We start from the raw sequence: 21217 nt of genomic DNA on the forward strand, positions 1-21217 counted from the left end.
TTTCAGTAAGGTCAGTTTCTATCAGACTTAGCTCATATATCGTTAACTACCTTTAACATATCTTCATGAATACTGAAATGAGCATACGATCCAAAATACTCCTCATCTTCATCCTCTGTCAAAGTATGTACTGCACTCTCTGGTTTGATTGGTTCATTTGGCTGTGACATCACCAAATTCTGTACCATGGTTCTGTAAATATAAAGCTTAAATTTCAACAATACTGACAGTATACCTAATTATGCATTTCAGAATTGTTGCATGGTTTACACCGTTATTAAAACTGAAAATTTGTGATACACTAAACTGGAGATTTTTTTAATGAATGAGTTACACCAGTGGTACAAATTCAAAAGTTGTCTATTTAAATGTTACAAATTGGAAATTATAGTAGAACTTCCAAAGTTTGAACTACATGGACATTATTATCAGTAGTTTATAATGAAGTTAAAAATTCTGAAAGTTTTAAATTTTGTAAAAAGATAAGTTTGTGTGTTGGTTATTGAGCAATTACAAAACATCCTCATGTCAATAATGAAGCAATGCATTGTTTAATTTTTATTCAAACAAATCACTAAGTTCCCACTTGAAATTCTGAACTGTATGTGATACAGCTTATTAGAGATTATGTTTTTTTCTCAGCCTATTTGTGACATTTTAATGCTAAATTCATTGGATGTGTATACTGATTGATATTCTGGTCCGAGAACACAGTTATCCTCCTTTGATTTTCATGGATTTATAAACCATGAGCTTTTATACAAGTATATCATGCTTACAAGGGGTATTTTTGGCAAATATCCCTTGTAAGCTTGATATAATTGTTTAATTCCACCGAATGTTCCACCTCAGAAAGTTTATCATAATCAGGTATCATATGAAATTTCGACTTGAATGTATAATTTTTGTATACACTGCAGCTGTGCTATTTGTGCAGTCAAATTGCATTGACCGTATAATCATTTCTTATCATTTTTTTTTATGTACAGTCACTCACTGTATATATATCTTTTTTTTTATGATTATAAGCTGGTTCTTGGCTGACCACTACACGTTGTTCATCAGTTTCAGTGAAGAAGCGTAATACAAGTGGATTCCAGTTTTAGTTGACCGGTTGACAATTTGTTTCCGTTGAGTTTTATTTATGACGTCATTCCCGGAATTTTTACGTCATTCGGTTCAAATTCAATAATGATGCTTTTTATCCTAAATATTTCATCTGGAACCATATATTTAGAATGACCATGAATTTGTCATATTAGAATAGAAATAATTCATTGAGTTATTTGTAGACATGGTATTCCCCATCTGCCATGGTATTTGCTAGCAAATACCCCGGCACATGGAATTCCCTAATGGCAAATACCTCGGCAGAGAAAAGAAAATCTCAATATATAGAAATTGGTGAAAAATACCATGTTTCTCATCCAATCAAAATACAGCATTATAACATAAGGTGGAATTATGCTGTCAATATAAAATTTGTAATAAGGGTTTTGTATTATCACCAATATAAATTTTATAAGTTTTCGTCTGTTGTTTTCATAAGAAAAAGAAAACTTACCTCATTTTCTGAAGGTCATGTAAAGCCCTTTGCAATTCAGTTTCTGCAGATTCTGCTCTCTCATTGGCTCCTTGCAACTTCAAACAGAGGCCATGATATTCAGATGGTGTCATGACAACAGGTGTTTGTTGTTTATGTTCCTGTTCACTGCTATTGGAGTCTACACTCGTTGCTTCATTTTGCACATCTTTCTCAACTTTTTGACTGATGAAATATTCAATATCTAAAAGAAGAAAAGTATAAATAAATTAAATGGATTATTTAAGTTTATGTTTGCCCATCTAAACAAATTAATGTTGGCAATGGGATGGCACTTTATATTACCACACCATGCATTAAATTCAAAATAATTATATCATCTGTTGATCATGTTAATGTACGAAAATGTTTTCAGATTTTCAAAAACAACCATAATCAATAAGCATGCACCTTCTGCTCTCTATGAATAAAATATTTTTTGGTAAAATCCTTAGGTTGATGCATTTTATTTGTCTTTTTTATAATTAATACAGTATATGTTTTTGCTTACTTAATAAATGTGACGGAGTAATAATAGCAATAATTAAAACTCACATTTTGATTTTTTTTATATGCATCAAACAGTATTTTTCTGAATATCGCAAAAATTAAAACCCCATTTTAGTCTAAAATGATAAAACATGTAAAATTGCAATAATAAATGCACGCAATAATTTCTGAATTTTCAGTATATAAAATGGTAGTAAATCAGATTATTTCTTATTTCTTATGAAGCAAGATTCTTCCAATCTGATTAGTTAATTACCCTGCTGTAAAAGCACCTCACCGCAGCAAGACATTTTACACTCGGGGATAAAAACTGAGAAATATTTCACTTTAATTTGTATTACCATATTGGAGAAGTCCATCTTCCATGTTGTGTGGCTTAAGATAATCATCTGAGTCCCACAGTGGCTTGTCTCCTTTCAATTGTGTAATTTCAAGAGATGTTGGTTTCTGTAAGAAATTTAGCATGTCCAATTGAAAATTTTTACATGGTCAAAATTATAAAACAAAACTATTGATATTTCTACATTATCCCTTATATTCACGCCAACATTTACCGCCAATTTTCTTAAGTAAAATTGCAGGTGTTGTCTCCTATTGAGATTGTTTACTTTATTTCTGCCCTACACGCCAATGGCATGAATGGTGTACAAGGGAAGTAAGTATGTAAGTAAACTTGTTTACAAAAGGTGGGAAAAGTTGTTTTTGTCCAACATGATAACAATAATACAATACTTCATATTAACCCCAAATTTCTTAGATTATAGGAGTTATCTCCCATTGAAATAGTTTACAAAATGTGAAAAACAGATGATTATGAGCAGAAAGGATGTTAATTTGTTATGCAAATATATACAAATAAACCCTTTAAGCAACCTCTTTATGATAAAATTTCATGCATATTTTTGGTCTAAGGAATTGTTTTTAAGCGAAGACGAAAATTACTATTGAATACAATGAACAAAATAAAGATTCAGCGAAAATGTTGTGGATTAAAAAAAAAAATGATACCACAAATTTTTATAACTTACTATATGAAAATACTCAGTTACTATCTTTTCCTATTAAAATCTGCCCCCAAAAAATAAGGATATAAACCTTTTGGTTCCAAAATACAACATTCAAAGACAGGGTCACATCTGCGTATTCTTGAAAAGTTTATGTTGCCCTCTAGATGTCCTCTAATTTGTGGTTGTTTCCCTACCTCATTTACACATACCCTGTATCTATAATCTTTTTATTTGAATAATACATTTTCAGATGAAGAAATACTTTTGAGGAATTTGAAGAATTTTTTTTTTTTATCAATGAGCTTATATAAATAGTGAATAATTTAAAAGACAGCAAGCTTTACCTTTGACCTAATATAGTTGATCATTTTGATATACTGTATACAATCTAACTTCCATTTTCTTCCAATGTCTATGATGTTGAAAAAGTGTTCTTTTTCACAATGCCTAAATACTTCATCTACAGAAGGAAATATCTGATCACAAAACAAACATTGATTTTCCTCTGGACTTTCCTCTCCATCTCCATCCCATACATCATCATCATCATCTTCAATTTCATCTATGTCTTTGTCTTCCTCATAGTCGATCAGCTGACCTTCATAGTCTTCGAACTGACCTTCACAGTCTGCAAAATCTGTCAAAAAAAGAAATTTGTTTTAGACAATAAGATCAAGTACAAATTTGTATCATAATTCATCTACAAGTAGATTAAAAGTCATATACCGTGGATTCATTATTATTCATTGGAAACCAATTTTCTTTGATTTTGTGGTTACCTTGGAACCACGAATTTCAATGTCCAATGAATTCCAAATTTTATATAGGTAAGTATGCAGACTTTGGCAATGCTACAAAATCAAATATCCAAGAAAATGCAAATTGTCCTCAAGGCCACACCAATTTAATTTCTTGTTCTACGGATTTTTGGACTCCAAAATTTGGGGCGAGTGAGCGATTTGAAAATTTTAATAAAAAAATATTTAATTTGCAAATTTTTGAGGCGAAGCTTGAAAAGTAAAGGCAAGCGATTATATTTTTTTTTTGTAAACATAAAATAGTAGGTTTTGACAATAATAAAACTTGATTTATAACTTGCACTTTGACATTTCTTTAATTTCTGAAGTATTTTTTCCCTGTTCACCAAGAAATAATTAAATCTGGTCTATGTATGTGTGACTGACAATGAGACAATTCTCCATCCAAGTCGCAATCAGTTTGGGGGCAACCCCTTAATGTTATTAATATCCCTTTTACATGTTTTATGAGGGATCAATATAAGTTATAATATATTTGTTTGTACAAAAGGGCTCATATTTTCTCAAAGAACTATATATCTATCTATTATTAAATGGTCAAAACATGTCCCAAGAATTTTGTAATATTCCTGGACTTTAACCATGTTAAATTAACACATTTACTTTAACAGTTTAATATTATTCAAAATAAGTGGACCCCTCTTTTAGAAAAAGTTGTTTAAAATATGATGTAACTCTCCTCTTTTGGGTACAAAATTCTAAGTTTTCAAAGGTTTTGTATAGAAGAACTATACAAATCCTTGGTATTTCTATTTTCTTTTCTACATCAGTAAAATGACCCCTTGTCTGAGGAAGGGTTGTTCTCAACCTGACAATAACAAAAATAGGTCAAAGTACAGCCTTTTACACAGGGCTTTGATACAGACCAAACAGCAAGCTATAAAGGATCCCAAAATTATTAGCGTACACAATTCGAACAGGAAAACCAACGATCTAATTTATATATCCAAACGGGAAAATACCAATGAACAACATCAACAAATGATAACTGCTGAACGACAGGCCCCTGGATCAATCAGGACAGGTGCATAAACATGCAGCGGGTATAGATAGTTTTGTTTTGCCAGCATATAATATAATTGCAGTTGAAGGCAAATCTTTCAGAAGTTCTTTGTACTTTATTCTAACAACGAACATTTTTTGATAGGGAATATAAGTAAGGGGGAAAGAAACCAATGTTGATATCTTTTTATAAAATATACAAAAAAAACGGTGCGGGAAATAGACATGATTACATTTCCGGATGCGGGAAGCGGGAATATAAAAAAAATTAAAAAAATCTGTTTTGAAAAAAATAGGTGCGGGCGGGTCTGTCGAACAAGGAATCAAATTGGTGTGGCCCAATCAACGAAAATTGGTACCCAAGAAAAATAAATGAATCCACAGTACCAGAAAGTATCCATCCATTTGGATAATTGAACTAGTCTTGTGTCTGACTTTAATAAACGTTGCAGGGCTTTCAAAACAGCCATTTTAATTTTGTGTTTATTTTAGATGTATTTCTATTTGTATCCATCTGATGAGTGAAGTTTTTTTTCAACTGATGTTTATAGTTCCAACTTATGCTGTACTTTTACACCACTGTCCCATGTTAGGGGAGGGGTGGGAAATCAGTTAACCTGCTAACATTCTGTACGAGCCTGTCCCAAGTCAGGAGCCTGTAATTTAGTGGTTTTTGTTTGTTGCTGCGTTATACATGTTATATATACTTGTTTTTTCTGGGATTTTTGTCATTTGGTCTCTTGTGAAAAGTAGTCTCATTTGCAATCATACCACATCTTCACTGTGCTTAAACGGCTGTGGGTAACTTAAGTTACCCACAGCCCAAGATGGATCCACCTTGCGTCGGTTAGATACTTTTCTTCTATAGAATAACAATACCACGAATTCATCAATTAAACAACTGAATTTAAAAGTTGTATTAATCGTTTAGGGAAACCCGTAAACTGGAAAGGTGATTAAATTCTATAAAATAAACGATCACAGCACGATTTTAAAAAACACTTAGGCTGTCCGTAACTTCAAAACAACTTGTCCGTAACTTTTTTCATCATACCAATAGAGATGTCCGTAACTTTCAAAGAATCGACATACACGGATGTAATGTTTAAACTGATGATAGCTAGATTGCATCGAATACATATTCACAAAACGAAGTAGATGTCTAGTATGATATAATTCAATGTATCGATGGAAGACAAAATTGGGAAAAATATGAAAAAAATCACGATAAATCCGCAAAACTCGGGTCTCATTTTGCATAACGTCGGGGTACCCGAATCGCCTAGTTCGGAGGGTTGTTTCCGATCATAGCAGATAAACTGTTGAAACATCATTGTTCGTTTTTATTTTTGAACAAGTAGTCTACACAAGTATTTTTTACACATACATGTAGCATGTATACACTTACTGATTTTCTGCCAGCAACGACAAGGGTAGCGTGAATCCGGGATTTTGGAGGGGAACCCAAATTGCCCAGGCATGCAGTGGATAGACTATACGAGACTTAAGTGCACAAACTTTTCCCGTTTTTTTTAAAAAGCCAAAAACACTTTTCTCTCACCCCCACAAAAACAAATCCCATCAGCATTGACAGTAAAATAAAAGGGGTGTCAATCTGGACACACTGGGACGTTGCGCACGGTGATATTGCGGCACCCTGGCCAAGATTTACAGTAAATGGGAAAACTTAAAAAAGGACATTTTGTATAAATGAATAAACCTAGTTTTACAGCTAGCTGCATATTTCATTTGTATGCAAGTTGCATTAAATTTCCTTAAACTGAATAAAATTAAAAGAGACAATAGGTAAAAGTCAGTGACAATAAAAGGAAAAGAGCAGTCAACATAGTGTAACAATTCGACATAGTATATAAAAATATAAATAACTACGTAGGACAACAGGGTAATTTAATAGTCTAACAACCCCTGATAACATACAAAGAGAGAAAAAAAAAACATACTAGGAAACATATTCAAAAAATCATAACACAATAACTAACTGGTGGGATGTATAAATACCGAGCCGCGTCAAAGAGTATTCATCAAAATACACATAGAAAGAAACAGAGGTGAAGGTAAACCGCAAACATATTATTAAACTCAAAACATTAAAGAGTATGGAAAAGCCTTGGTCTGACAAGCGAAAAACGTCGACAAGACGCACATCAGTAAATAAAAGTTCAAACCATAACCAGGATGGAGTACGTACTCGAACCACAAACCCCACATAAAACGTCTGTGGTGTAAGTATGATGCGTTAATAAAATCACATTTGGTGGTGAATGAGTAGTATAAACGGCCGCGAAGGTTACAAATATGATGTTAATTGTCTTCTAATTGTTGAAATTATAATTCTTAAAATTTTAAATCAAAAGTTACCCACATCTAAAAATAAAGTTACGGACAGTCTGCTTAGTTTCGATCAAAAAGTTACGGACATCTTATGCATTTTTTAAAGTTGACCTTGCGCTTTAGTGAACTCTATATTAACAAATTTATGGTAATTGTTAGTCAATTCTTTATTCAATAATCCTATAAATATTTACATTCTGCATGAAAAACGTCGCAAAAGGTACATTTTGTATGACTTAAATATCAACGAGTTTAGAGTCCGCCATCTTGGGCTGTGGGTAACTTAAGTTACCCACAGCCGTTTAAGCACAGTGATCTTCTTTTCTGTTTCTATAGTTTTTTCAATTCCACATCAATTAGAATCAATTGGATAGTTGTCTCATTGGCCATTAATCATTTCACATCTATTTATGTTTATATCTTTCCCTTAACGTAACGGTACCCAAATTGCACCGAGTACCCAAATTGCACCGAGTACCCAAATTGCACCTATTTATCAAAAATAGCAGCGAAAATCTTACAAGATTTCCTAGAGACTAAAAAAATGGTATTTTTATGATTTGATACTATGCACGTCTTTCAACATAGGTAAAAATATTTAGATATACACAAAACGTTCACAATATTTATCAACAGATGAAGTGTTTACTGAAAAAGCAAAATGTACTGAAACGTCGCCATGCGACGTCATCAAAACGTCATCTTTTTAAAATTAACAAATACAATACGTTTCAAGTATCCATTTCTTAAAAAATGAAGAGTATGCATGAACAAATATCCAATTGTTCAAAATATTTGAAAAAAATAAACAAAAGCTCTGTTATTTGACTTTTGACGATGCGAATTTAAGCATGGATGTAATTTGGGTACTCCTCATTACAGAATCTGGGATGGTTTGGAGGTAAGTTCAGACCAATTTTTCTATGATTCCTTATGGATTGAAAATCAAATTGATGTACCTTTATAATAAAGAAGGATACGGCTACAAAATAAACACAAAATGGAAATTTTTGTCTTGATCATAAAAAAACTTAGTTGAAAAAACTGTCAAAATAGGTGCAATTTGGGTACCGTCACGTTACAGTGTACAAACAGATCAATTTATAATCTATTTTTTTTTTAATTTGATGAAACTATAAAGATTTGTAAAGTAATAAGCAATTATCTGAGAACCCCTAAAAATAGTCATATAGTAGTTTTTACCAATTTACCAATATGTTATAATTTCCATTCTAAAAAGAAGAAAAAACATTGATGACATGGATTTAGGCAAATGAGTTTAATTTCTTGAAATTCTCAGAAACATAAATCCTATGGATTTCCTGTAAAATTCTGAGTCAATTGCAATTGCAAGCAACATGAGCAAAGAAACAAAAAAAAATATTGGTTAAAGATACAGTCATGACTTTTTAATTTTAGATTTGTAAGTCTCACTGGTTTTAAATGTACATGTAAATAATAGTGAAGGGAGGACTTGGATACATTTCTGTCAAGCTTGTCCAGCTTGTTTGCAAGTTGTATACTGTCTTTTCTCTTTCCTATTAAACGTTGAATCCGGAACTATCCATTGAAAATATTTCAATGAATACATTTTAAAGCAGATACCTGCTCAGTGAGCAGCTATATAAGCAATTAACGATTCAAGAAATTTTAATTCTAATGGGAATAACACTTCCCCATTTTAAATGAAGTAAATAGCACTGAGTTCTATTAAAAGAGAGGTAAATTAACTTGACTCTCAGACAGTGTAACTGTATGCTATTTTTAAGGGCAGGAACAAGGGCAATGGATTAGTTTTTTAAGGGCTGGAACATGGGCCATGGTTAAGTAACTTTAAGGGTAATTAGTTTTACGTGTAGGCATCGATGAGTTACATGTATAGCAGTGTGTCCCATTATCTAGTCCAAATAATAATGACTTCTTGAAAGGCTATTTCATTTATTTGCTTTGACGCCTTACTGCGAAGTCGAGGCATAAAATATAACATAGCCTTTCAAGACGTTGGAGAAACCATTATCTAGTAGAATTAAAACAGCACTTTATTAGCTATGCTAGCCACATACACCCTTATAAAAGCTCATTTGTAAGAAAGGAAGCTAACAATGCCAGGTATACCAGATTCAAATATCACTTTTGTTAACTGTCTGATATGTACAATGATCATGATTGATGTACAGTAATTAATTTTGAGATAAACATATTATGCTCTTGCCATACATGCCATATGGGTTACAAAATTTGCAGTTCAAATAATTATGACGTCTTGGAAGGCTATTTTAAATTTTTGCTTTGACCCCTTCCTGCGTCTATGTAAGGCATCAAGAAAAAAAATATAATAGCCTTTCAAGATGTCATATTATTATTTGGACTACAAAATTTGCACCCTACAAATTATCTGTTTAGAAGAAATACCTAGACAGGGGAAATGTTTTAAAAAGATATCAAGAGACAAAAGTCATACTCTGCTATTGCATATGACATGTATGGTTTGCACTGTTGCAGGAGTTAATTCTATAAAGGATAGCCACTGGCATAATTTATGCAAAAGGGTTGGGTCTTTCAAAAAACAAGGCAAATAAGGCCGACAAGGCAAATGTTATACTAGTAATTTTGAGCATAAGTTATTCTTGTTAGTGAAGCTTTAGATAATAAATTACTGTCATGCCGTAATTTACTATTTAAAACATATTCTTCCCACGTGTTTACCTGCCATAGTTTTGTTTATGTTTTTATGACCAGTGAATGGAAAAATCCCGAGAAGATCCAAGTGCATCTTCCGTAACGTGTAGATTTCGCCACGTTAAAAGTCACTTCATATATTGACTACAGATGACACTGGTATGAATTATATTGGCTTTATTATATTGGTGAAGGTAAATATACTTAAAAAATTAACATTTGTCTGCATTTTTTTGCTATTTTCTTCATAAAGAGAATAAGTGTGGACACACACAAATGTCCTTTTAATTTCCTATAAAAATAGTCTTAATTGGGCATCGTCGATACAGTTACAGGTGTCAGACCACCAATTAAAAATCCCTATCTGTTCAACCAAATTTTGCAATTTTCACAGCTTTCTAAATATTTTACCTTAATTTTAACTTCATAGAAACCATGTATATCCTTAATTGTACATGTATCAGCTTTCTACATGCCAATTTTCACCATACCTTTAGTCCAAATAATTATGACGTCTGGCAAGGCTATTTTATTTTTTTTCTGGGACGCCTAGGAAGGCGTCCCAGAAAAAATTTAAAATAGCCTTGCCAGACGTCATAATTATTTGGACTACCATACCTTTAAAGCCTTCTGACAAAATAACTGACCATCAAACAGAGGTACTCCAAAACAAAAACCTGGTTTTCTGGAAATTTAAAATTAGTATACTATGCATCGCATTAATCCTCAATTTTTAATGCAAACTCATAGACAAGTAAATTTTGGCTCAAAATGATCTAGATATATTTCTCTTTCACCAAAAGTTTCATTTCTGCAAGTAAACAAGGACATCAAAAGCACTATTTTGTGTCAGAGTAGGGCTACTTTTACATACGTTCTAAATTGGAGGGAGTAATTGGTGATCTGACACCTACAGGGGAGGTAATGACGTTGCTAAAGTAAAATGTTATTTTCGCGACGTCAAACTGTGAAATATCGGGAAAAGATGCATTTTTCGACTGATTTTTATCATTCAAACTGATTTAATTTGAAAAACGAGTGCATGGACCCCTATTTTTTAAAACGACATTTTGTTTCATTTTGCAGGGAGATTATGTGGACCGGACTAGGGGCTATAAGGGCCATTTTTGGCCCCACCCCCAAATTTCATTTAATTTGTCATGTTGTAAGTCTATACCATAGACCTTCTGAAAATAATCGAATTTTGGGTCTAGTTCGTTTATTCTGTTGCCTAGCAACCACTAAAATGGCGGGGTTAAATTCATCAAATATGATTATTATACAGCTTTAATATATCTTTATTTGAAATTGAACCTGTTTGGCATGTAGTGAACTTTACACTTGTACACTATTTTTAAAATATAACATAATTAATTGCACATTTTTGCCAAATTCACTGTTGTTTCTCCCTAGCAACATATCTGTGCCCATGGCAACCGCGATTTGTTTTCTATTTACAAGATTTAATTTTAAATATATTGAAACAGAAAGGCAATTTAAGATGTAAATTGTAAAAAGAAACGAACTCCAAGGTAAATATTAAGGGGGAAAGCAATATTGAAACAGGAACAAACAAAACAAAACGCCGGATATTGCTGATATATACAGATTGTGCATCTGATGCTGGGTTGGGTCTCACTTATCAGCGACAAGAAGAATGATATAAAGGCAAGACACATTTAGCGCTAAGAAATCTTAATATTGATTATCTTAAATAAATAGATACAGACACATTCCAAAGTCAGTGTATTTCCATGGCAGTAGTTATGTTTCCGGAAGGGATTGGGGTTGAAGGGGGGCACTTCTATTTACACCTTTTTAAGCTTGAATAAGTGAAAAGTTAAGAAAACTATCAGATATATATGATATAACTTTTTTTCCTACGCAATTTAGGAAAAGGTATATATTTTTAAAATGTAAAACTGGGTAAGGTGACAAAACAGCTGTATTAAGTATTGAAGTACCCCCCCCCCCCCCCCCCCCCCCCCCCCCCCCCCCCCCCCCCTTCTAGACTTAAGTAAAGGATCGTTAGGGTTGACTTTTCGAAATTCATCTTATTTCTATTATCTTTTTCAGTTGTCCAGACTTATAACCGTATCATTCTATATAATTACAAAACTGGAACATGCTACTATATCAAATAAATCTGTATTCTTAGATTTTTTCTATATTCATTATATATATTTATATATATATATATATATATATATATATTTATAGATTATCGTTGGTCATCTCAACGAGATTGATTTTCTCGCTTGAGCTGGTACAGCGAAAGTGAGAAAAGCAATCGAGTTGAGATGACCAATGATAATCTGTTTATCGCTATTTTACCTATGAGGACGTTGTCAATTTCATGTCAATTTCGTTAGCAACGCCACGTGGACTCCTTAGTTTCTAGCGATAATTTTCCCATCTCAAGCGAGAAGCATGATATGAAAATTATCACAAAAAAAGATCAAAAGAAAAATGCACAAAATAGCGATAAATATATATATATATCATTTGTTATTTTGTAGTTTTTGTCAATGTGGCTAGTTTACTTTTCGCCTTTACTAATCTTAGTGTCGTATGACTTGGTCTTTGATCATCATGACAATTCAATATTCATTATATATTCGTCAAAATTATTGAAAACAAGAATGTGTCTTTAGTACATGGATGCCCAAATTGCAAGACTAACAATGGCCAGGAAATCCGAGGTTAGGACAGGCCCAAAAAATCGGCAGATTTAAACATGTTATTTTTGCTATCTCAAACCCCCTCTCCGTTTACCTCTAGGCAAAGTAGAAAAAAATCAAACACACAATACACACATTAAAATTTACTTCAAAAAAAGTCTGAGTCTGATGTCAGATTCAACTACCTTGACCAAACACTTAAACCTGAAGCGAGACACAAGGACAATCGGATGAACAGACTGACATACGCACGGACGAACAGACTGACATACGCACGGACGAACAGACTGACATACGCACGGACGAACAGACGCATAGACCAGAAAACATAATGCCCACAAATGGGGCTTAACAACAAAGCCGGGTCACATTTTAAAATGTACACTTCATTTTTACGCATGATTATAAAACTATTCAAAACATAACCTTTAAAAAGGCAACAGACATGTAGTATGCTTACAGACTTCAGGCTCTTGTTTCTATGCATGGAAAGGTCAATTATCCATATATATAATCCCCAAGGGTGACTGGGGTATAGAAATATGGTCACTTGGTCTTCTCCCGACCGGCAGTAACACACTTGCCGAAGTGGGGCGTCCGCTTGGCTGTGCGGGATGTATCAAGTTCACAGTCACGTCCGGTCAGAAGGGGGACGTTAAATCCGATGCCTCGTGTAAAGAGAGGGCCACGCTCTTTGCGCGTTTAGAACCCTTGCAACAACTCTCTGAGGGTCCGTAGGTGGCCTGTTGCAAGGCAAAATTTCTGTCCCTATCCAATATGCCCTCTTTTTCCGGTGGCAGTCCAAATTTCTCCGACCTTCATCCCAGGTGACCTCTATTGTATCAACCTACCTATTGCATTTATTGTGAACTTGTTCTCGTACTGAATATGCATGAAATATTTGCCACTGGACGTTAAGCAACCAACAATCAATCAATCAATCCATATATATTTTTATATATACATTTGTAAATTTACAGATCTTACATTGTTGGGTTGATGTTTAGACGAGTTGTAAATACATAATGTACATAGCCATGTATCACCATCACTGCTGGTGATGCAATGGATAAATCTGTTGTAGAGTTGTCACAGGCTCGGGCGTACTTATATAATTATATATTTCTACATGTTTATACGGATATATGGATAGTCTACCTTATGCTGTTTCCATTTTTTACCATCAAATTTTTAAGATCTCTATGCACATTCCCCACAAAGACACATCCAATTGGAATATAGGTAGGATCATCTTCGAAATAAATCTCGTGTTTCTCGCCAATTATGGAAATTTAAGTAAAATACACCCCCTCCCTTTTTTTCGTTACATAAATCATGGATCTGACCCTAATACCAGAGAGAGAAGATTGCCCCATTCAAACAACAAATTTGAATTTATAATTAGCAAAAACATCAGAAATGTACAGATTTTGTTATGTTGAAGGTCTATCTAAAATTTCATAATATAAAAAAATGTCCTCAAAGTTGTTATTGACTGCCTTACACATGAAGGTCATTGCTGTCGGATTTTTTTTAAAGAAACTTAACTAGATATACTTAAGAAAATATATAATTAGGAATACACTTTACATTCATAAACAAAAAAAATAAGTTTCTATAGGCATAAGAATGTATAAACTAAACTTTGTCAGATGAACTGGTCCAATTTGGACGGCAAATTTCAGCTTTTTATTGCTCCGCTTGGCTATAAAAAATATAAAATAAACTATCGCACCAACCTTGCACCAAAAAGATTTTTTATGCGAAGTTTGATATGTATGAACTTGCCAAAATGTTAAAATTTCTAATTGGTGCAAGCATGGTGCGGTGGTCAAAATTTAGAAAAACCATAAAATTTTCGGTATTTTTGCTTATTTTCCCAATAATGACGTCATTTACACCTACCATTGTGACGTCATTGAACCTTTTTTAGTTAAGTAAAAACATTTTTTTTAAATCCTTTACTCATATTCTAATAATTTATGGAGAAAAATCTGCTCTGTTAGAATTTTTATTATCTTGTAAATATGGGGCCATTTTAGGCCATTAAAGCCCCTACTCCTTTCATAAAACTGTAAATAGTGCAATTTTTTTTAATTTTGATAAATATACAGCAAAAAATGAAGTTTTTTCTCAATTCATGACCATTTGATAAATATGAGTTATTTCTGAATAAAAAATGCATATTTTTTTTAGGATACTTATAAAATACAGAAATTACAAATTATTTAACAAAAAACAATTTGTGTTTATCTTTTAAAACAAAAAAGTTATGATTTTCTTTTGAAAGGAAAAATACGGCCACAAATCTGAATTTTAAACAAATTTACAAAATTTCGATCTCATTTTACTCAAAAAGTAGCACATGAAGGTATATTTTTTATTACATATTTGATTTAATCAGGCAAAAAATAGCCTATATGGAAATTTTTATCGAACTGTAAATACGGGATCACAACTGGATCGTATGCCCTTAAGTAGCTTAAGGAAACAATAGGTACAGAGGATTTAGTAGCTTTAGGAAAACAAAGGTTCAGAGGATTGTAAAGTAATATCTAAGTTTTGAACCTGGATTTAGCCTTTTTCTTAGTTTATTGATTAACGTCCAGTGGCAAATAGTTCATGCATGTTCAGGATGATTTTCAGTCAATGAAACTTTCAAAGTTTCAATAACATGGAGATTACCAACATCTGAGCTATTCTTTTGAATAGATAAACCAAATTTTATATAAAATAATCAAAATGATTGCCAATGCAACACTAGTGTTATATGTGAGAGCTCAACCCTCCCCTAACCTTGGACAGGGGAGTATAAAAAGCACAAGTAAATAATTAGATTTATCTCAAAAGACCTGTACAAGGCACACAAACAACATAAAAACATAAGACATAAAGCACTGATAAAAAATTAATTGCAGAAAGCTAATTACAACATGTTCTCCCATTCTAAAGTCTCATTCAGTGCACATGCAACAGATTTAGTGTAACGATCTCATAAACAGTCATGGAGTAAAGCATGATCTTGTAATTTTCCAACATGACCAAATTATGCATAAATAGTATAAACCAGTATGCAGAATCATGAGTTCTCAAAACAGTGAAAATTGCAATAATTTTACACTGCTTTCATTTGTTCTTCAACCTGACAGTTTCTTGGTTCATGATCTTTAAGATGAGACCAAGAACTCAATCAAGACTTATAGATGAAGATTCTACCAAAATTCTACACTGTAAAATGTTACTCTTTGACGAATTGAAAATTCTCTAACACCACACTGCCCCAACAAATCCTTAAAAAGGCCTATACTCTTGACCTTCATTTATGGCAAGCCGTTTTACTATTTATTCTAACTACAAGATATCTAATAAACTTCATAAGATATCTCATATAGTTTATAAGATATCTTATTGTTTATAAGATATCTTATATAGTTTATAAGATATCTTATAAAAAATATATAAGATATCTTATATTCTTTATAAGATATCTTATATACTTTATAAAATATCTTATAAAGTTTATAAGATATCTTATATAACATGTATAATTTATAAGATATCTCATATAATTTTCTTTATAAGATATCTTATATACTTTAGAAGATATCTTATATACTTTATAAGATATCTTCTAAAGTTTATAAGATATCTTATAAAGTATATAAGATATCTTCTAAAGTTTATACGATATCTTATAAAAACTGGATTATATAAGATATCTTATATATTATATGAGATATCTTATATATTTTATGAGATATCTTATATATTATATGAGATATCTTGAAGTTAGAATAAATAGTAAAACGGCTTGCCATATTCATTATAAATGTTATAAATGATACACATATTTTTCCTGGTATGACAGTCAAATATTAGCTATGGCAGAGAGTTTCATGATATATGTGTTCATAATTCATTCATGACTTTTATATTTCAGATTTCCCCTAACTGATTCTATTGTTTGTGCCTCAAGTGTTAAGATGGACGATTCAGGAAAACTGCCTAATTTTGTGTTTCAGTATGTTTTGCCTCATTGTGTAGAAAATAAATTCATAAATACTGCAATTGATAAAAAAAGTCAAGACCTGATAATAACAGAATTCATACCTCAATCAGACGGAACTAATAGAATTACCAGGAATGCAGTTCAAGTGCCAAAGGAAATAACTAGCAAGAGAATTATTGGTCAGCCCATTTGTATTGGGTGTAAAGGAAGTTTTTATGTTTTTCAATTTATTTGTACCACAGTTTCACACATACAATTCTTCTCTGTGGACGTAGACAACAAATCGGTAAATGTATTTAAGGATTCTGTGTGTTATTTTAGTCGTGATATAATGACTGTGGCACCGGTAGAATGTCACATTAGCACAGACAAGAAGCTTATATTACTAAGACTGCCACAAGCTGTGCTAAAACTAAATAGATATGCAAACATTCTCTTGACAGTGAATGGTGAAATGTGTAACATTGGCAAGTCAAAGCTGCATGACAAGAAATACACTTGTGTCAGATTTCTTCCACACTATCCAAGTCAACTATTGATGGTAGAATTTAATAACATTTCATCAAAATGTCATCTACGAATATATGACATGACAACACAAGAAGTAAAAGCTGCCAAAGATCATTGTATAAATACATTCAGCATTGGTTATATTGATGGAGATAACAGTGCAGACACCTGCTCGGAAGAAAATACAGTTATGTCCCTTTGTCAGACATCTCTATTGTATGATATAACTTGTGATTTAATAATTCTAACTTGTTTTCCTACAGTTAACACATTTGTTGCAGTATTTGGTTTTAGAGCGGAGACCTTAGAGGCAACGTTTTCATTTAAAATCAATGTAAATCTAAAATGCAGCAAAACAAATGAACCGAAAACAAGTTTACTTGCTACAGAAATGTCGAACTGCAGTACTGTGGTGAATGTGTACAGGCTGTCAAAATCTCAACAGAATAGTGGTTTGATTAAGCAGACAGTAACAACTGTTAAACTACCAGTTGTGCTCAATTTGAAATTCCAAGTAAGAGCTGTAATACTTCAACACTTTACAGGAGACAAACTACAACTTGTGCTAGATGCATTACCAAAACCATTAAAGACTTATATTTTACTTGGTTATAATGAAACCGTATGAAAATTTAGTATGGAACATACAATTTTGAATTCAATTAGCGTGATTAATATAAACATGATAAATTCAAAATTTAAAGTGTGGAGTTCTTTTTTTGGTATAATGCAGTTTAAACATGTTAAATAACACTATGATGATATATAATTTAAACATAATATTTTTACATTTCTTTTCTGCCATGTTTTAAGGTACAAAAGTGAGTAATCACAAAAGGTATCTTGCTCATTGTTGAAGGGTATATGGTAATCTGTACATATATACATGCCTGCACCCAAGTCAGGATGTCTGTACCATGTCATGTTCCCACATTTGTTCTCAGTGATCTGATGTTTTGTCCATTATTTTTGGTAATACTTGTTACTTACTACTTTTTAAATAGCTTTTGTTGTTGGGTAACTGTCTCATTAAGCTTAATTTCATATCTCCTTCAGTCGTATTTCATTTTGTGGGGTCTAAGCAAAAGAGTAATTTTGATACCATATGCACATTTCGTAAAATTATTTCCCATCAGCGGAACTTGAATTCTTAAAGTATCGACCACTAAACACTCAATACAGAACACCAAACCAGTAAGACAACAAATGGAAGCTTTTAACGACCTTGACTGGCTATACAGCCCTTGCACAGTCAGTAAACCAGTAAGATATACCTGTGATAAAATATAAAGATCCTTTGTTGATAAAAAATTTCATAAGGCCAGGTCACCCAAATAATTCTACTGCTCTACAATGTCCAAATTAATACCTGAAAGCCTGGTCAAGGAAAAAATATCAATTACTCATTCAGAAAAAGTTAGGGATTTACCTATTTTGATAACATTAAGCAAACAGCTGATAAACTCTTCCATCCAGAGCACACAATAAAATCCTGCATGCTGGGCATGTTTTTTTGTATATATTGTATTTCAGTAGTTTTGTCATATGTCATATCTCAATGTTTTTTGTTATTTTGACTATTCATTTGAATTGCAGATCTTTGAATGTTCTTTTTAAACAAACTCACAAAGTTATTGACTTAAGATACTTTAGAGTTTGACTCATTGCACTAATCTGGTTTTTTTAAATGTTGCCCACAAGATGTCTTTTGCTTATATTTATCGTTTTGGTTGCTGCTGTGTTCATGTGTAACCATGGTAACTGTTTGATTGATTTAGGAACATTCAAATTCGAAATAAAAAGATAAAATTGGTCTGTTTTGTAGGATTCTTACATCATCTCAATTTTCAAATAGTAACAGACGTTATATATCCCAGCTCGTTCGTCATGCCCTTGTGTGTAGTGATTTATAGATTGTGACTTGGAAGGAGAGTTGTCACATTGGCACTCATACCACATCTTCTTATATCTATTTGCATAGATATTTTTCAGTCCGAAATAAGTAAACAGATGTTTTAATATACATTTGATTTTTAGCTCAGCCGCTCATACCTTCAAACAATGTGTATGGCTTCTGAAGAAGAGAGAAAAACTAGAAATGGTTTTATCTTTTTTTTTATTTCGTTTCATAGTTCAATGGAATCAACCATTTGAAACAACTTCCATCGGCTCTTGACTTGAAATAATGTTTACATCTCTTTAATTTACATCAATATTCATCAAGCTATCAACTTGTGACTTGTTTTACAAATGTAAAAGGGTGGTAAAGGCAGTTCACAATTCAATACATAAATTCTAATAAAAACATTGAAACTTATCAAAGGGAGATAATTAAAAAAAAAATATGCTAACATATTCCACAGGAACATTCTTAACTTTTGTCTTTGAAAATAAATATAATTTAGATATTTAAGAAACAAAGCATTGAAATAATTTCAACTTCAGCATTTCATTGCACTTTCTAGAATCTTGTTTTTCTTTTTGAAATAATTAAATTCTTTGAAAATTTATTTGTCAAAAATAACCAAATGAAAAAACATATTTCACCACAGTGCATTTAACAGGCATGAATTTGAGCTTGGCATATATTTGAGCAACAAATGTGTTCCATTCTTGGATAAAAAATATATATCTAAGTAACTTGACAACTGAAAAACTTCAACTTATTAAAACCATGATCACTGAAGATGAATATTAAATTTACCGATCAAAAATGTGAAATGAATTAATAACCATGCTTCACTGAAATAGATATATATATACTGTGAAATAAACAATACAAAATTAATATATCTATCTGGGCATATCAACTATAACAGGTTATAAAACATACCTTGAATACTAAAACCAAAGAACATTCTTTAAACAAATGTGAGAATATACCAATCAACCATTGTTTATAAGATTAATCATAATGTTCAATGAAAGATGTCCCTTTCTCTTGTTACATTCAGTGCTTTTTTTTTCAAACTCAATCAATTTGATCTATGTTTATGAATTTCCAGTGTGAAGAGTTAAAACACTCTTTTTTTTAGAAAGGCTTCATTCCTTTACCACCCTTTTAGACTAACGTTAACAAATATGACATGTAGTTTGTATGAGGAAATATATGTCTGGGGCTGAAGATTTTTTTTTCATTTTCTTCCCCTAATATGCATGTATAAATATAAATATCACATTTTGTCATATACTGGCACACAGTAGACTCATAAAAAAAAGAATTTGTAAATTAGAGTCATCAGTTGGGTTTGGATTTTGATTTTACACAAGGGTTAATATTAGGACCCCTTTCACTTTTGTAAATGATTTTATTTAAATATTTTACCAAAATGCATCATTTCAATTTTATTTTTAACTGTTCAGTGCTTGCTACAAACAAAGCCCTGGAATATTTTTTTTTATGGGTATTGGGGACATTTTGCATTGCTAATGCATACAAATGATTTAACCTTGGTCCTGCTTTTGAAAATATTACCCAGAATGCATTAGATTCTGAAAAGGCAAATGGGGGTCAAATGAAACTGGATTTATTATTAAGCTTCTGATTCTATGTAAAATTCCCTTCACTTTCAGTTGCAAAATAAAAACAAGTGCACACTAACAAGTAACATTTCGTGATTAAAACCTCTTACTTTTTTACATATTTTTTTTCACTATAAACAGTTAAAGCCAGTCAATTTGACAATATATATAAAATGCTGTATTGAAGCTGAAGAATGCTTGACAACTTGTTGTTATAGCCGAGAGAATGTTCAAGCTGGTGGAGTCCATGGAACACGGGTCTGTGTGAACCCTTTGGTGCCGTCTGGACCTTTAGGTTGACGAATGACAACAATGCGAACACTTGACAGGTCTTCTGTTACGCTCTTTAACCTACTAACAAGTCTTTCTGGTCTTCTGCGATCCCTGTAAAGAATAACATTAAAAGTGTTAAAAATACATTGAAAAGGGCTATCAAATTATTGAAAATGGTGGTGAGGGTTCAGTAGTTATTTCAATTAAAATTTTATGGATAATTGTACTTTTTTGGAACAGTTTATGATATAAACTAGATATCATTGAGATGG

At 32.1% G+C, this 21217-nt stretch overlaps 3 protein-coding genes across 4 annotated transcripts in view; 1 reads left to right on the top strand and 2 right to left on the bottom strand.

Annotated features, from left to right (window-relative positions):
- LOC139491758 (protein arginine N-methyltransferase 3-like) overlaps nucleotides 1–10056 on the bottom strand; it is a 24634-nt gene extending 14578 nt beyond the window's left edge. The window contains exons 1-5 of the mRNA XM_071279606.1: nucleotides 9978–10056; nucleotides 3444–3736; nucleotides 2434–2539; nucleotides 1565–1787; nucleotides 51–192 (exon numbers count right to left, since the gene is read on the bottom strand). Coding sequence (XP_071135707.1) covers nucleotides 51–192; nucleotides 1565–1787; nucleotides 2434–2539; nucleotides 3444–3736; nucleotides 9978–10044 — 831 coding nt within the window. The 5' untranslated portion in view covers nucleotides 10045–10056. The remainder of the gene's footprint in view (nucleotides 1–50; nucleotides 193–1564; nucleotides 1788–2433; nucleotides 2540–3443; nucleotides 3737–9977) is intronic.
- LOC139491759 (uncharacterized) lies at nucleotides 10049–19455 on the top strand. The gene is made up of 2 exons (XM_071279607.1): nucleotides 10049–10144; nucleotides 16572–19455. The coding sequence occupies exon 2, from the start codon at nucleotides 16615–16617 to the stop codon at nucleotides 17776–17778; it is 1164 nt and encodes a 387-aa protein (XP_071135708.1). The 5' UTR covers nucleotides 10049–10144; nucleotides 16572–16614; the 3' UTR covers nucleotides 17779–19455.
- Nucleotides 19250–21217, bottom strand: part of LOC139491757 (cold shock domain-containing protein E1-like) — a 20709-nt gene continuing 18741 nt past the window's right edge. For both annotated transcript variants that reach the window (XM_071279602.1, XM_071279605.1), the window contains exon 18: nucleotides 19250–21056. In XM_071279602.1, coding sequence (XP_071135703.1) covers nucleotides 20903–21056 — 154 coding nt within the window. In that variant the 3' untranslated portion in view covers nucleotides 19250–20902. The remainder of the gene's footprint in view (nucleotides 21057–21217) is intronic.

The sequence above is a fragment of the Mytilus edulis genome, chromosome 10 (genome assembly GCF_963676685.1).
Source record: "Mytilus edulis chromosome 10, xbMytEdul2.2, whole genome shotgun sequence".
NCBI classification, from domain to species: domain Eukaryota; kingdom Metazoa; phylum Mollusca; class Bivalvia; order Mytilida; family Mytilidae; genus Mytilus; species Mytilus edulis.

What these genes read in the sequence shown, in the direction of transcription:
- LOC139491759 (XM_071279607.1), top strand. Translation starts at nt 16,615, where the DNA reads ATGGACGATTCAGGAAAACTGCCTAATTTTGTGTTTCAGTATGTTTTG.